This window comes from Callorhinchus milii, unplaced genomic scaffold (assembly GCF_018977255.1).
Source record: "Callorhinchus milii isolate IMCB2004 unplaced genomic scaffold, IMCB_Cmil_1.0 Scaffold4, whole genome shotgun sequence".
NCBI classification, from domain to species: Eukaryota; Metazoa; Chordata; class Chondrichthyes; order Chimaeriformes; family Callorhinchidae; genus Callorhinchus; species Callorhinchus milii.
In genome coordinates this window covers 5,236,541-5,252,999 of record NW_024704745.1, presented here as the reverse complement: position 1 = coordinate 5,252,999, position 16,459 = coordinate 5,236,541, and the positions used below count along the sequence as shown (strand labels likewise).

Sequence of the window (16,459 nt, the reverse complement as noted above, 5' to 3'; positions counted from 1 at the left end):
CTGCCAAGACCAGGAGAGAGAAGGAAAACGGGGAATTTTACGAATTGGCCAAGTTATTGCCTCTGCCCTCAGCCATCACCTCCCAGTTGGACAAGGCTTCCATCATCAGACTCACCACCAGTTACCTGAAGATGAGGGCTGTCTTCCCTGAAGGTAGGAGCCGAGACCAGGGGAGAGGAGCGCCAGCTCCGCAACGACGACAGTAATCGCAATCGGCGTAAATCCTAATCGCGCGCTACGCTCGTGATGATCCTTGCGTTCGATACCGCGCCTTGTCGCGCCTTCGAGACGTCTCCAGGCCGGGGGGAAACGGGCATCCGGGATAACGCTAATCCCGGTGTTCGGTTCCAGCGCCTTTACCGCGCGCCGCGCGCCCTCGAGACGTCTCGAGGCGCTTCACGGGATATACTGGTAAAGTGAATTGACTGTGTATTTTGGGGGCGTGCGACTGTTTCACTCACCCCCCACCCCACCCCACTGCCCCCCCCCCCCCCCCCCCCCAAACGCCTTTATCCAGTTGTTTCACGCGCCTGTGCAGAGTTGGCCTCCCTCCATCACTCCGGCAATATATAATAATCCTTTCGTTTGAGACACCGCCTTATCGCGTCGTTGAGACGTCCCAAAGCACTTCGCAGAAGACGCTGTGAAGCGGATTGACTGCGTACATTGCGGGCGAAACGTGGCGGCCGATTGCGCACAGCAGTGTCCCGCAAAACAGTTGCGGATTGAGTGACTAAATTAATATCATTATTTTTGTAGGCCGGGTTATATTGCCCAGGAGAGCGATATACCATGAGAAGCGCCTTATCACGTCGTCGAGGGTGTCTCAAAGAGGTGTCTCAAAGCGCTTCACGGAATATTATTGTAAAGGAGATTGACTGTCCATTTTGTGGGCAAAACATTCCTAAAATTTCACCCCTCCTCTCCCCAACACACACAGACACACACACACACACACACACACACACACACACACACACATCCCTACGTTGGAGATATCTTTTAATGTATTTTTTTTAACAGCAGATATTTCCCCCCCACCCCCGTTCCATTGAAGAGTTTGCGCTCTCTATCCTTTTTTTTTTGGACCCCGGGACGGACTGTCTGTATTTTTGCTGCTAAAGATTAAGAAAAAAAAAGGAGCAAAAATAATAACAATAATCCTTGCATTTGATAGATCCGTCTCAAAGCACTTTACAGAACGTAATGTGAAGCGGATCGACTGTGTATGTTGTGGGCGAATATTATTGATATTAATGACAATAATAATAATAATAATAATAATTTTGAGGGACACACAGACACACACACAGACACACACACCACTCTAAACGTTGTCGATTTGCACACAGCACAACGATGCAACACACGGTGTTTCCCGACTGTATACCAAAAATATCATTTTAATTTAATTTCAATCGACAAAAAAAAAAAAAAGAAGCCCTAAAGAAGCCCAACGTGTTGGGGTCAACATTTATTCGGTTGAAGGGGACTCTGAACAGTTTGAGTGTAATTTTACAGGGGGGGGGGGGGGGGGAGGGGGGGAACGAATGAACAAAACGAATGGGTTGAAATTCTCAAATCATCCCCTTTTCTGGTGTTTATTAACGGGTTAATCGGTGATAACGAGTGCTTTTTTGTTGAAAGGTGATTTATTTCCAATTGATTCCGAGGTCCCCACCACCCACCCACCCACCCACCCACTCCCCCTACACTGTGGGAAATTAATTTAAATACGAATATAAACTGGAGAGTAAATATAATATCCATAGAAACACGACTGTCAACATTCAGTCTGTTTTCCGGGGAATATTCGATTCGATGTGGGTCGGTTTGAAGTGCGATTTGAGCTGTTTCGGTCGACCAACAAATTCAGTTGATCGACAAAGAAATATTAAGTTCAGCTCAGTCCCAGTCTGGAGCTCTGCTCCCAGTCTGTGGGGGTGAAGGGGTCTGAAGGTCCGGAGGGTATGTTTTAGGGGTCTCTCTTCACTGTATTCAGTGTGTGTGTAAAAAAAAATCTCATCCAGATCTCTCCTCACGCACTCGCAATATTAAATACAATTTATTATTATTATTATTATTATTATTATTAATTATCATCGATATCATAAATCTCAGTGGGAGAAATTCCACCCGGGTCTGGGTCGAGATTTGCTCTATTTATGCAACGTACAATGTTGACCAAAAAGTCGTGATATTGACCCTATTATCTGGAGGAGAAAAAACAAAATATAATTTCTTTAAAGACACTGCAATGGTGATTGTGCGACGTATATTAGACACCGGGAATGGTATCACGACTTTGTGGTAACTCTGTAATGTTATATATTTGATATATTTGATATATTTGATATATATATATATTATAATCCTTGCATCCTTTCATTTTTGATACGTGCATATAATATACCAAGAGCTGTAACCCGTTGCATGTGTAATATGTATAATATATACGTTTTGGTATTATAAATGAACGTACAGACCATTCATGTTTAATTTAAATCTAATTAAATATGTAAGTATCTATAATATATAAGTATCTATGATGCATAAGTATACATTAGACGCACTTCACATGTAACATATTTCGCCCACAAAAAAATATACAGTCAATCTAATTTACAGTACAATCTGTCTCAATGACGTGAAAAATGCGCTAAATCAAATGCAACGATTATATACATATATATAAGATATATATATATATATTATATATAAATAGTATTATATTCCGAGCAATTGACCTGTCGCTGTATTCAGTCCAAACTTTCGAGCGGCTTTTTCTTTGGGAAAGCGGGTTTCACGTGTTAAGGTTTGCATTTAAAAAACAGTCAATATAAATACAATATTATTATGATTGTTATTATGACACAGAGTCAACCCGAGTCGTTCTGTGCCTGGTTATTATTAATAAACCCCCCCCCCCCTCCTCTTGGCCAAACGGTTGAGCTGCAAAGTCGTCGGAACATTAAATGCAATGTCAATCGTTCAAATAAATGCAACCGATTCACTCATCCAAAACTATGAAATGGGCATTAATTAAATATTAGGCAAAGCTCACGGTACATATATATAATATATATAATATATATAACGTATACATATCACGGCATATACACACATATATGACACATATAACATACGCATACTATAATATATATATATATATATCGCGGTATATGTATAATATATACAGTATATATATATATCACGTATATATATAATATATACAGTATATATATCACGATATATATAATATATACAGTATATATATCACGGTATATATATATAACATATACAGTATATATATACCGCGATATATATATATGATATATACAGTATATATATCACGGTATATATATATAATATATATACAGTATATATATATCACGGGATATATATATCACACACACACTACATTTAACACATTTAACAGGGTCTGATTTCCCCAGTTGTGCCCCTCGTCCACATTTCACATTTCGTACCTATGTATATCTCTGTGCAATCGAATAACAACTAAACGTCTTTAAATACCATTTGGTATTTATTCCCCCCCCACCACCCCCACCCCCACCCTCTCCTGCAAAGGTACCATTCAACCCGCTTTACCGTTTCCAATCCAAGATTGCGGTCTAAATAATAATGGTAATGATCATAGTCGCAATAACAGCGATAATAATAGTAATAATAATAATATTAATCCTTGCGTTTGACACAGCGCGTTATCGCGTCGTGGAGACGTCTCAAAGCGCTTCGCGGGAATATACCGTAAGGCATCAGTTGAGTATTTTTTTTTTGGGGGGGGGGGGGTGTTTTGTGGGCGAAAAAGATTTAGCAAAACGTGTACAGGTCAACGACCAAAAAAAAAAAAAACCCCCCACCACACAGAGGAAATGAAACGGTGCGTAAATTGTTCGGCGCAGTCTGTTGTTGCCTTTCATTTAAAATAAATGCAACGTGTGCATTTATATTCGGGATATGCATATACTTATACAGTATAGATATACGTTTGTATTTATATTTGCAGAAAACAGGGAGAGGGGGGGGGGGGGGGTGTTGTGGGGAGAGAGGGGGAAGAAAGAATTAAGCTGAGGGTTGTGGTGTTGTGAGTGTATTATGTGTGTGTGTGTGTGTGAGTGAGTGTATTATGTGTGTGTGTGAGTGTGAGTGTATTATGTGTGTGTGTGTGTATTATGTGTGTGTGTGTGAGTGTGAGTATATTATGTGTGTGTGTGTGTTGTGTGTGTGTGTGAGTGTATTGTGTGTGTGTGTGTATTGTGTGTGTGAGTGTGAGTGTATTATGTGTGTGTGTGAGTGTGAGTGTATTATGTGTGTGTGTGTGTGTGAGTATATTATGTGTGTGTGTGTGAGTGTATTATGTGTGTGTGTGTGTTGTGTGTGTGTGTGAGTGTATTGTGTGTGAGTGTATTATGTGTGTGTGTGAGTTGTGTGTGTGTGAGTGTATTATGTGTGTGTGTGTGTGTTGTGTGTGTTGTGTGTGTGTTGTGTGTGTGAGTGTATTGTGTGTGTGTGAGTATATTATGTGTGTGTGTGTGAGAGTGTATTATGTGTGTGTGTGAGTTGTGTGTGTGTGAGTGTATTATGTGTGTGTGTGTGTTGTGTGTGTTGTGTGTGTGTGTGTGTGTGTGTGTGAGTGTATTGTGTGTGAAGAGTTCAGGGCTTCTGGTTGTGTTGGGAAGGAGTTTCGATAGGTTTGTGCGGATGTTAGATCTGCCCGTGTTACAGAGAGAGAGACCCACAGGGGTGTGGGACAGACCCGGGTCATCTCACACAGACCCAACAGGTGTTACTGTGTGTGTGTTAGTGTGTGTGTGTGTGTTAGTGTGTTTGTGTGTGTTAGTTAGTGTGTTAGTGTGTGGGGGGGTTAGTGTGTGCGTTAGTTAGTGTGTGTGTGTTCGTGTGTGTGTGTTAGTTAGTGTGTTAGTGTGTGAGTGTATCAGTTAGTGTGTGCGTGTAAGTTAGTGTGTGTGTTAGTGTGTGCGTGTGTTAGTTGGTGTGTGCGTTCGTATGTGTGTTAGTTAGGTGTGTGTGTGTGTTAGTGTGTGTGTTCGTTAATGTGTGCGTGTGTTAGTTAGTGTGTGTGTGTTCGTGTGTGTGTGTGTTCGTTAATGTGTGTGTGTGTGTGTTAGTTAGTGTGTGTGTGTGTTAGTGTGTGTATGTGTGTGTGTATGTGTGTGTGTTAGTTAGTGTGTGTTCGTTAATGTGTGTGTGTGTTAGTGTCTGTGTGTGTAATGTGTGTATGTGTGTGTGTGTGTGTTAGTGTGTGTGTTAGTGTGTGCATGTGTGTGCGTGTTTGTGTGTGTGTGTTAGTTAGTGTGTGTAGGTGTGTGTGTGTGTGTGTGTTAGTGTGTGTGTATGTGTGTGTGTGTGTGTTAGTGTGTGTGTTAGTGTGTGTATGTGTGTGCGTGTTTATGTGTGTGTGTGTGTGTGTGTTAGTTAGTGTGTGTATGTGTGTGTGTGTGTGTTAGTGTGTGTGTATGTGTGTGTGTGTGTGTTAGTGTGTGTTCCCAAGACATTCTGTGTACAGTGCTGCCGTAATAACAACTCTTGACTCTCAAAAAAAAATGTTCATTAAATCCTGGTTAATGTTCAGTGGAGAACCAAATAGAACAACTAAATGATGTATAGTGTGTGTGTGTGTGCACTTTTTAATGGAGATTGTAATGGCATTTAAACGCAACCCAGAAAAAAAAGAACTAGACAAAAATTAAATAAAAGTTAACACTCAATTTAAAAAAAAACTCACTTTAATGTAAGCTTTTTTTTTCTCTCTCCACCCCTCATTGACTGGATAAATTACCTCCAACAGAAACTCTATCTATTTAATTATTTTTGCAGATTTGCTTTTTCTCTTTTCGAATCAGCCCCAAATAAACTGTGAGACTGTGACAGTAAAATTTAACGAAGAGAAGATCGCAGCGTTTTGCCCCCAAAACGATCGGAGTCAATAAATGGGGTTTTTTTTTGCTTGAAAAAAAAATAGAAATGTAAAAGGCATTCACTTTGCCTCTCAAAATAAAATTAACTCGAAATTAAAAATTAAATACAAATAAAAAGGAAAGGAGACACGTGTATTGTTATTTTATAATGATGTTATGACCTGATAACGAAATATTAACTGTATTACTATTATGTGTGACCTTATAACGAGATATTCAGTATTATTATCATTATGATAAGGATTTGGGGTGTGAGAACCTTTAATATAAGAACCAGGCGTCCCAACGTTGCACTGTCGAGGGCAAAAAAAATGTTTTTTTGGGTTCATACTGTAATTAAAATGCAACAAAAAAATAGCTGAAGTAAAACAATTAGTGGAACAATTAGATCCTCACAGGGAATGGAGTTGGATGATGTCAGTGTGTGTGTGTGAGAGAGAGAGAGAGAGAGAGTGTTTAACTCGCATTTAATGCCTAGAAGGAAGCCCTTGGTATCACGCAGATTTGAACATACACAGAAACAATCTCCCTCTCAGTTAAAATCTCCAGCATCTAACACACACACACACTACATCTAACACACACACACACACACACTACATCTAACACACACACACATACACACACACTACATCTAACACACACACACACTACATCTAACACACACACACACAAACTACATCTAACACACACACACTACATCTAACACACACACTCTACATCTAACACACACACTACATCTAACACACACACACACACTACATCTAACACACACACACACTACATCTAACACACACACACTCTACATCTAACACACACACACACACTCTCTACATCTAACACACACACAACATCTAACACACAGACACACTACATCTAACACACACACTTACGCACACCTACTACATCTAACACACACACACACACTTATGCACACACACTGCATCTAACATATAGACCACAGCATCTAACACCCACACAGCATCTAACACCCCCACAGCATCTAACACCCACACAGCATCTAACACCCCCACAGCATCTAACACCCACACAGCATCTAACACCCACACAGCATCTAACACCCACACAATATCTAACACACACACATTATCTAACACACACACAGTATCCAACACACACACAGTATCCAACACACACACAGTATCCAACACACACACAGTATCCAACACACACACAGTATCCAACACACACACAGTATCCAACACACACACAGTATCCAACACACACATAGTATCTAACACAGCATCTAACACACACATATTATCTAACACACAACAACAACAAAATTACTCTTGGAGAGCGCCTTTCACACACACACACACAACGCAGCATCTAACACACCTTAAGTCATGGCTTCCAAAATACAATATAACTGAATTATCTGTTAGTCTCTCAATTTCAGAGTTTGTGTTGAAACGTTTGGATAATGAACGGTGAAAGCAGAGAGAGAGAGTGTGTTCACTTCATATTAATTCGGCACATACAGACACAGTCAGACAGACACAGACACACACATACAGACACACACACACACACATACACAGACACACACACACAGACACAGACACACACATACAGACAGACACACACACAGACACAGACACAGACACAGACACACACACATACAGACAGACACACACACAGACACACACATACAGACAGACACACACACAGACACAGTCAGACAGACACAAACACACACAGACACACACACAGACACACACACAAACACAGACAGACAGACAGACAGACAGACACACACACACACACAGACACAGACACACACACAGACAGACAGACAGACAGACAGACAGACAGACAGACAGATACACACACACAGACACACACAGAGAGACACACACACACACAGACACACACACACACACACACATACACAGACACACACACACATAGACACATAAACACACAGACACACACAAACACACAGACACTGACACACACAGACACACACACACACACACAGACAGACAGACAGACAGACAGACACAGACAGACAGACACATCGCCTGTTTGCAAGAAGAAAAGAATGCAATCGTGACTGTATCAGACGTCCTCTCTCGACATATTTTAATCGCTCTGTTAAATGCTATTTCCCATTGATAAATTGCTTTAACCGTGTGTTTTTGGTTGGGGGGAAGGAAGAGATATTGCACCCGTTTGAGTGTAAGAACTGTTGGATGTTTGTGCAGCGAGTTTTACTGTGGCTTCGTTAATGTGAAATACACTCACACATCCACTCACACACACACACATATACTCCATCCCTCATTCAGACACACAGTCCCTCACATGCACTCACACACACACTCACTCACACACACACACACACACACACATATACTCCATCCCTCATTCACACACACACTCCCTCACATGCACTCACACACACACTCACTCACACACACACACACACACACACACACATATACTCCATCCCTCATTCACACACACACTCCCTCACATTCACTCACACACACACTCACTCACACACACACACACACACACATATACTCCATCTCTCATTCACACACACACTCCCTCACATTCACTCACACACACACTCACTCACACACACACACACACACATATACTCCATCCCTCATTCACACACACACTGCCTCACATTCACTCACACACACACACTCACTCACACACACACATATACTCCATCCCATCCCTCATTCACACACTCACACACACACACACATACATATACTCCATCCCTCATTCACACACACACTCCCTCACATTCACTCTCACACACACTCACTCACACACACTCACTCACACACACAATTATACTCCATCCCTCATTCACACACACACTCCCTCACATTCACTCACACACACTCACTCACACACACACACACATATACTCCATCCCTCATTCACACATTCACACACAAACACACACACATATACTCCATCCCTCATTCACAAACACACACACGTATACTCCATCCCTCATTCACACACACACACAAACACACATACTCCATCCCTCATTCACACACACACTCCCTCACATTCACTCACACACACACACACTCACTCTCACACACACACACATATACTTGATCCCTCATTCACACACTCACACACACACACATATACTCCATCCCTTTCACAAACACACACACATATACTCCATCCCTCATTCACACACACACACACACATACACACATACTCCATCCCTCATTCACACACACACATACACTCCATCCCTAATTCACACACACACACACACATATACTCCATCCCTCATCCACACAGACACACTCACACACTCCCTCACACACACTCACACCTTGACATACTTCTTCACACACACACCCATATACTCCATCCCTCATTCACAAACACACACCCATATACTCCATCCCTCATTCACAAACACACACCCATATACTCCATCCCTCATTCACAAACACACACATATACTCCATCCCTCATTCACACAGACACACTCACACACTCCCTCACACACACTCACACTTTGACACACTTCCTCACACACACACACCCATATACTCCATTCCTCATTCACACACACACACACACACTCACTCACTCACTCACACACACACACACACTCCTTTTTGGGGGAAGATCTTGAGAAAACGAGGTTTCGATCTCACCTCAAACTATATCAGACCATCAGAGTTTCTCTGCAGACCTGAGCTAACAGAATGCAAAGCAAAAATAATAATAATCTTTAATCCTTATCCCACAGGCAGGACACACCAGACTTTTACAAAAAAAATAATAATTTGACAGTGGTGTCGTTAAATTTTGTTGAACGACTGAGAATGTTTACCAAAGATTTTGTTTGACCAAAATAGATCAACGAAAACAACTGAGATCTGCAGAGAGAATAGAGTTGTGTGTGTGTGTGTGTATGGTTTTTAACCTATTGATGTCACACAGATTTTAACACACAATCAATCTCCCCAGTTTAAAAAAAAGTGGGAAAAAGGTGTTTTTCCCGTTCAGATGCAATTAAAATATACATATACTACATATATATTTGCTGTATATATATTATATATATATTGTATATAAATATATGCATTATATATACCATATACATGTCCACATATATACACATATACATATACACATATATACATATGCACATATATACACATATATACGTATACACATATATCGTTATAGATATATACTACAAACGTATAAAATGCATAAAATAAAAAATAAAAATTATTTGGCCATTCAATCCATGACTGTTTGTGGGACACTGCTGTGTGCAATTGGTTGCCTCGTTTCGCCCACAAAATATATAGTCAATTCACTTTAGATTCATTCCTCAGTTGACATTAACATGTATCAGTTCCAAGATATTTCAGGGGTGCTGTTTAAAAATTAAACTCTTCCTTTTGGGGGGGGGGGGGGGGGTGGGGCTTGCACATAGATATAACCCATCAAAAGGTTAAGGCTGTATTTAATCCTTACATTACGATGTGAAAGTTACGTTCGAGATTCATAACTGCCAATAAAACACAATATTAAATCAGTCGCGTCGTGAAATAGGCAGGAGGATGAAATGATTATTGGTTTCTTTGAGAATCGTTCTCTTTTGGTACAGTATAGAATACTTGTGCGCAGGTTATTTTGTTTCGAAAGGCCATAAAATTAAGGGCATGATGTGTTCCCTACAAAATACACAGTCACTACACTTTACAGTAAATTCCTGTGAAGCGATTTGAGACGTATCCACTACCCAAACAGGAGTTATACCAAACGCAAGGGTTATTATTATTATTATTAATAATAATATTATTATTAATCAAGTGGATTGGCTGTGTGTTTTGTGGGCTAAAAGAAAACTTGACACCTTCACATGAATTTGTACCCCAGTCTTTGCTCTCTTGACAAAAATGTTTTCAATGAGGAGGATTTTTCCAAAGAGGAAAGCGTTTCTATACTCCTATTCACTGTATTTTGCACAAAATTAAAATGAACCTTGGCGTGGAGTCCTGTAGCGCACTCGCCTCACAAGCGAGAGGACCCAGGTTTGATTCCTGGGGTGGTGGTGGTGGTGGGGGGGGGAGGGTTTGTGGGCCAAACCTTAGGCAAGTTTCCTTACTCCACACGCCTCTGTTTACCTAACGGTATATAGGAACCCAATTGTTAGTCGCTTGACGGATCGCTTCCCAGGGATAATATTCCCTTCAAAAAAATATATTTTTAAAAACATTGGGGTCACTGAATCCAAGACTGTTTGTGGAAAACTGCGCAATTGGCTGCCGTGTTTCATGAAAAAAAATAGTCAATCCACTTTACTGTATATTCTGTGAAGCGCTGTGAGACGTCTCATTGACGTGATAAGATACTATACCAAATGCAAAGATTATTATTATTATTATAAGCAAGCGACGGATCCACTCATTCTCCCCACCCTCAACTCTCTCTCCGTGTTTTGTGGTTAAAGATGAAATGTATTCAGTAGGTTACTGGCTGGATGGTTCCTGGACAATTTTAACCCAATAAATTCTACCTGGGAGATGATTTAAACCAAAATTTAACAGGCACAGCTTGAATATGATCTGAATTGCCAATTACTCTGCATTTACTGTCAGGTGGTTAAATTGAAACAACTGCATTTTGTGTTGCAAATGACGAAGAGTGTTGCTCACTTCTTAATTTACTTAAACTTTGAGTAAGTCGATTTGTATTCGGAAGGGGGTTGTGTGTGTGTGTGGGGTAGAGAGGTGTATGCGGGGGGGTGGGGGGGAGGTGCTGTTCAGGGGCAATATATGTTCTCATGTCCGTAGGAAGGGCATCTTTAGCTTTGATCCCATTTGCAGATGTATTGTAAGAGTCTCTGGGAAATGCCAGGTGGCTTTCATAGTTGGAAGGAAACTAGGTGTCGGAGACACGCCTTGGTGTAGTGAATAGGCACCACTCTCGCCACAGTCCAACCAACTAGTGGCTGTCCTCTATCATATCCTCTGCAACCAAAAGCCCCAACGGGTAGGGAATCCACAGAATCCAGTTAATCAAAAACTCCGCCGCCCGCATACTCACCCGCACTAAACTCCGTACCAGCATCACACCGGTCCTCGCCAGGCTCCGCTGGCTCCCTATCACCGAACGGATCGATTTCAAGATCCTCTCACTTGTCTACAAATCCCTTGACGCCCTGGCACCTCCCTACCTTCCGACCTGCTTTCTCTCCACTCCGCTACCCACTGCCTCCTTGTTCCAGCCTCCTATTTGTCCCTCGTCCCCTCCTCTCCAACATCGGCTGCCACACGCCTCAAAGCTTTGGAACTATCTCCTCAAATCCCTCCGCCTCGCCCCCGCCTTCCCCTGTTTTAGATCAGGACTGAAGACCTTCCTCTTTGACCTTGCTTACAGTCACCTCCTCCTGGCTCAGCGTCAGGCTCCGTCGCTGAAGAGCACTGTATAAATGCAAGTTGTTGTTATTTGGTGACTATCCTCCCTGGGGGCAGGTAAGCAGGGTCTCCTTGGAGCTAAACTGGCCTGCCCTCTATGGTTCCTGAGCCAGGCGGGTCCGCAGTATTCCAGCCTGGCTCATCGGTAGGACTTAGAAGGGCAGACGGGTCACTGGGGGGGCAGGGAATCCTCCCACTCAGCTCCTGTTAACCTTCCAATAACCCTGCAAGCCAAAACCCTAACTGGTAAGGTGGTCCTAGTTAGACAGGCAGCGGGAAAGCTTGCCAGACAAAAAAAAAAAATCTGGTCTCAGCCCTACCTGGGGCAGGTGAGGGACAGGTGTCTTGTGGAAAGGGAAGGATGCTGAGAAATGCCAGCGCTTCCTATTTTTGTGGCTCTGTCAACACCAAACGTTTAAACAACATTCTGACCAGCAACCTGAATCTTTTTTTAAAAAACACTTTAGCCTAAGCTTGGAAGGAGCAGAGTGTTAATGTTTTTGGAGGTATGGGCGAGTGATAATTTGCGCCTCATTTCCCAATTTACGAAACAATTTCCGGTGTGGTGCTGGGTTCCGTGTACCGGATTGTCAGAGGTTGGCAAGTTGGCTGTTGCATTTGCCTACAAATACACAGTCACTGCACTTTTACAGTAAAATCCTGTAAAGCGTTTTGACAATGTACTAAGGCGCTATATGAAATGCAAAGTTTATTATTAAATATTAACGGACTATCACTGTAACTAATATCAACTAACTATTAGTATAACTACTAAATATTATTAAATATCAAATAACTGAATTTGATATTGCACCTTGACAGAGCTTTACGGAATTTTACTGTAATGTGTTGTGACATCCATTTCAAATACGATTAGTTGTCCAAACTGTACTAAACTGAAACCACATGAAACCCTAATGCAGAACTCAGCCCTGATGACGGCAAAGTGGCAAATAGGTTGATTTTCAGAGAAATTATTTGGCATTTATTCTCCTGAATATCCCAATATATTGGATTCAGAGTCATTGGTATTTTTCTTATCTAATAATCCAATGTATAGTCCAATGTCAGCCACAATCTCAGATAAAGTAATCCAGGGTCTTGCAACCGTGGGATGTTTCCAGCTTCATTGTGCAACAAGCAAATACAGGCGACATGCAGCTCAAAAAGAACGACAGCAACAACTTGCATTTATACAGCCCCCATCACACGGGGTAGCGTCCCAGAACACTTCTAAGTCCCGACCCAATCAGGAAACGGTCACCGAGGGGCTCAGGCACTGTCCGGCAACGGGACTGCCCGATCAGGATTATTGCTTAGCTGTAAATACACAGTCACTACACTTCATAAATAAAACATGGAGATGTTACAACGCGATTAAGGTACCACATCAAATGCTTCAATTACCTCCTAATTAAAAATGCTACAATTATATGACAATAATCCTTGCATTTGCTATATAGTGCCTTACAATTTTTACTGTTAGGAAGTGCAGTCATTGTGTGTTTTGCAGGCAAGTGTGACAGCCAGTTTGTGTACAGCAATGTCCCACAAACCAGCCATGAAAGTGAATGATCAACTTTATCTTGAGGATCATGTAATTTATACAGTGTAATATACAATAATTCTTTAGGTACGTTACACAGTATCGTATAAAATAATCTTTGCATTTGTTAAAGTGCTTTATCACATCGCCGAGGCGTGCTTCACAGGATTTACTGCAACGTGGTGTGAATGTATATTTTGTGAGCAAACGCGGGAGCTAATTTGCGTACAGCGACGTCCAACAAACAGCAAACACGGAGTGAGTGGCAATTTTTACCCGGGGGATTGTTGGCCAGGACGCCAGGAGAGAGAAACTCCCTCCTCTCACATAAGTGGTGGGATTATGTGAAATGCCGGCAATAATAATATATATTATAAATAGTCGTGGGTTAAACAATGCGTCCGCCGCCCGATCACGCCACACTCACGCTGCTTTCAAAGGAATTTGCTGATCTGAATAATTTGATGAAAATATTTCCTGTGCCATGAGACCTGCTCACATGACTCCCTTCACGCCTTGGCACCTCCCTACCTTTCCTCTCCGAGCTTACTCTTATTCCCCACTCCACTACCCACCTTCTGCTCGACTGGCTCCTGCCACCTGCAATTCCCTTGTGCCCTTCGCTCCACCATCAGCTGCCGTGCTTTCAGCCACTACGGCCAGAAACACTGGAACTCTCTCTACCCAATCCCTCCTCCGTGCCCCCTTCTTCCCCTTTTTCAGATCACACCTGAAGACCACCTTCCTCTGCGACTGTGCGTACGGTCACCCTCCATTCCTCCCCACATACCCCACCCCACCCACCCTCGGCTCAGCGTCAAGCTGTACCACTATTAAGCGCTCCGAGATGCTACCCTGCGTGAAGGGCGCTATGTAAATACAAGTTGTTGTTGTGTTGACTTGTGCTGAGACGATCTCGCCTGCTGTGCTGTCTTAGACACCCAGACCAGCAGCACACTTTGATGCCAACAGATGAGATTGTAATAAAAATAATAATCCTTACCTTTGGTACAGCGCCTTTCACGTCGGGAGGACGTCTCAAAGCGCCTCACAGTATATTGTGAAAGGCGTTATATCAAATGTGAGGATTATTATTATTATTAATTGGAAGCAGATTATTTTGTAGAGTCTTTCAAACTTGAGGCCTGGCGAGACTGTGCATTCTCTGCCAGCATGTGAAATTAGCCGTCTATTGGCGAAATGTAACCCCAGCAACCTCACCCCCCACGTTAGCTCTGCTCATTCAAAATCACAGTCCAAGGTGACACTCCATTGCAGTGCCGGGGAGCACCGAATTGTTAGAGGTGCCACAGGGTACCCTGTAAAGTGGAGTGACTGTGTGTTTTGTGGGCAAACCTTTCTGAGAGAGAGGGAGAAAGAGAAAACGTTTGCTCTCTGTGTCGTTGTGGATATAATAATCCTTGTGTTTGATATTTTTGTGCCATATCATGTCATTGAGGCGCCTCAAAGCACTTGATGTATTATAAAGTGGGTTCACTCTATATTTTGTGGGTGAAACGCGGCAGCCAATTGCGCACAGCAGTGTCCCACAAACAGTCGTGGATTGAGTAACCACATTTTTTTTTGAGGGATTGTTAACCCTGGAAAGTGATCCGCCAATTGACTAACAACTGGTTCCTATTTACTAAACAGTAGGAAACAGAAGCATGTGGAGCAAGGAAACTTGTGAATTTGACTGGCAACAGAAATCACGGTTCAATTGGAACCTGTTCTGAAATAAACAGTACTGTATAATGTTGAGAATTATCAATTTGACATAGTCAGCCAGGCAGTAAAGTCGAGGATCAGAAGGACTTTTGTACACAGAGCATTGCTAGGATGTGGAATGCTATACTGGGTGCCGTGGTCGAGGCAGAATCCTTATTAGCTTTCAAGTGGGAACAAGATAATAATAATAATAATGATAATGATAATAATAATAATAATAATAATAATAATAATAATAATGATAATAATAATGATAATACTTGCATTGGTTGTAGAAGCTTTACACATGTTTGTTAGGTCAAGGTATCAAGGGATACGGGGCAAAAATGGGTAGTTAGAGTTGAGATACAGATCAACCATGATCTTATAGAATGGCTGAACAGGCTCGAAAGGCTGAATGGCCTCCTCTTGTCACTATGTTTCTATGTTCCAACATCATCGAAACATCTCAAACCATTCATTACATTTTATTGTGCAATGTAGGGACTCTTGTGTGTCAGCCTGGCTCAGTGATAGCACCCTTTGCCACTGAGTCGGAAGGTTGTGGGTTCAAGCCCCCACGTCGGGACCTGACATTCACATAGTCTAAGCTGACACTCCAATGCAGCCCCGGGGTTGTGTTTTAGTGTCGGAGGTGCCGTCCTTCGGATGAGATGTCAAACCTGTTTCGGTGGACGTTAAAGATCCTATGGCATTATTTGAGAAGAGAAGGGAGTTTCTGTTTCCCGGTGTCCTGGCCAACAATCCTCAAAATAAAATA

At 42.1% G+C, this 16,459-nt stretch overlaps 1 protein-coding gene across 1 annotated transcript in view; it reads left to right on the top strand.

Moving 5' to 3' along the window:
* Positions 1–16,459, top strand: part of sim2 (SIM bHLH transcription factor 2) — a 56,859-nt gene that overhangs the window by 116 nt on the left and 40,284 nt on the right. The window contains exon 1 of the mRNA XM_042334013.1: positions 1–153. This exon is cut by the window's left edge and continues 116 nt beyond it. Within this exon, the coding sequence (XP_042189947.1) occupies positions 1–153 (153 nt within the window). The remainder of the gene's footprint in view (positions 154–16,459) is intronic.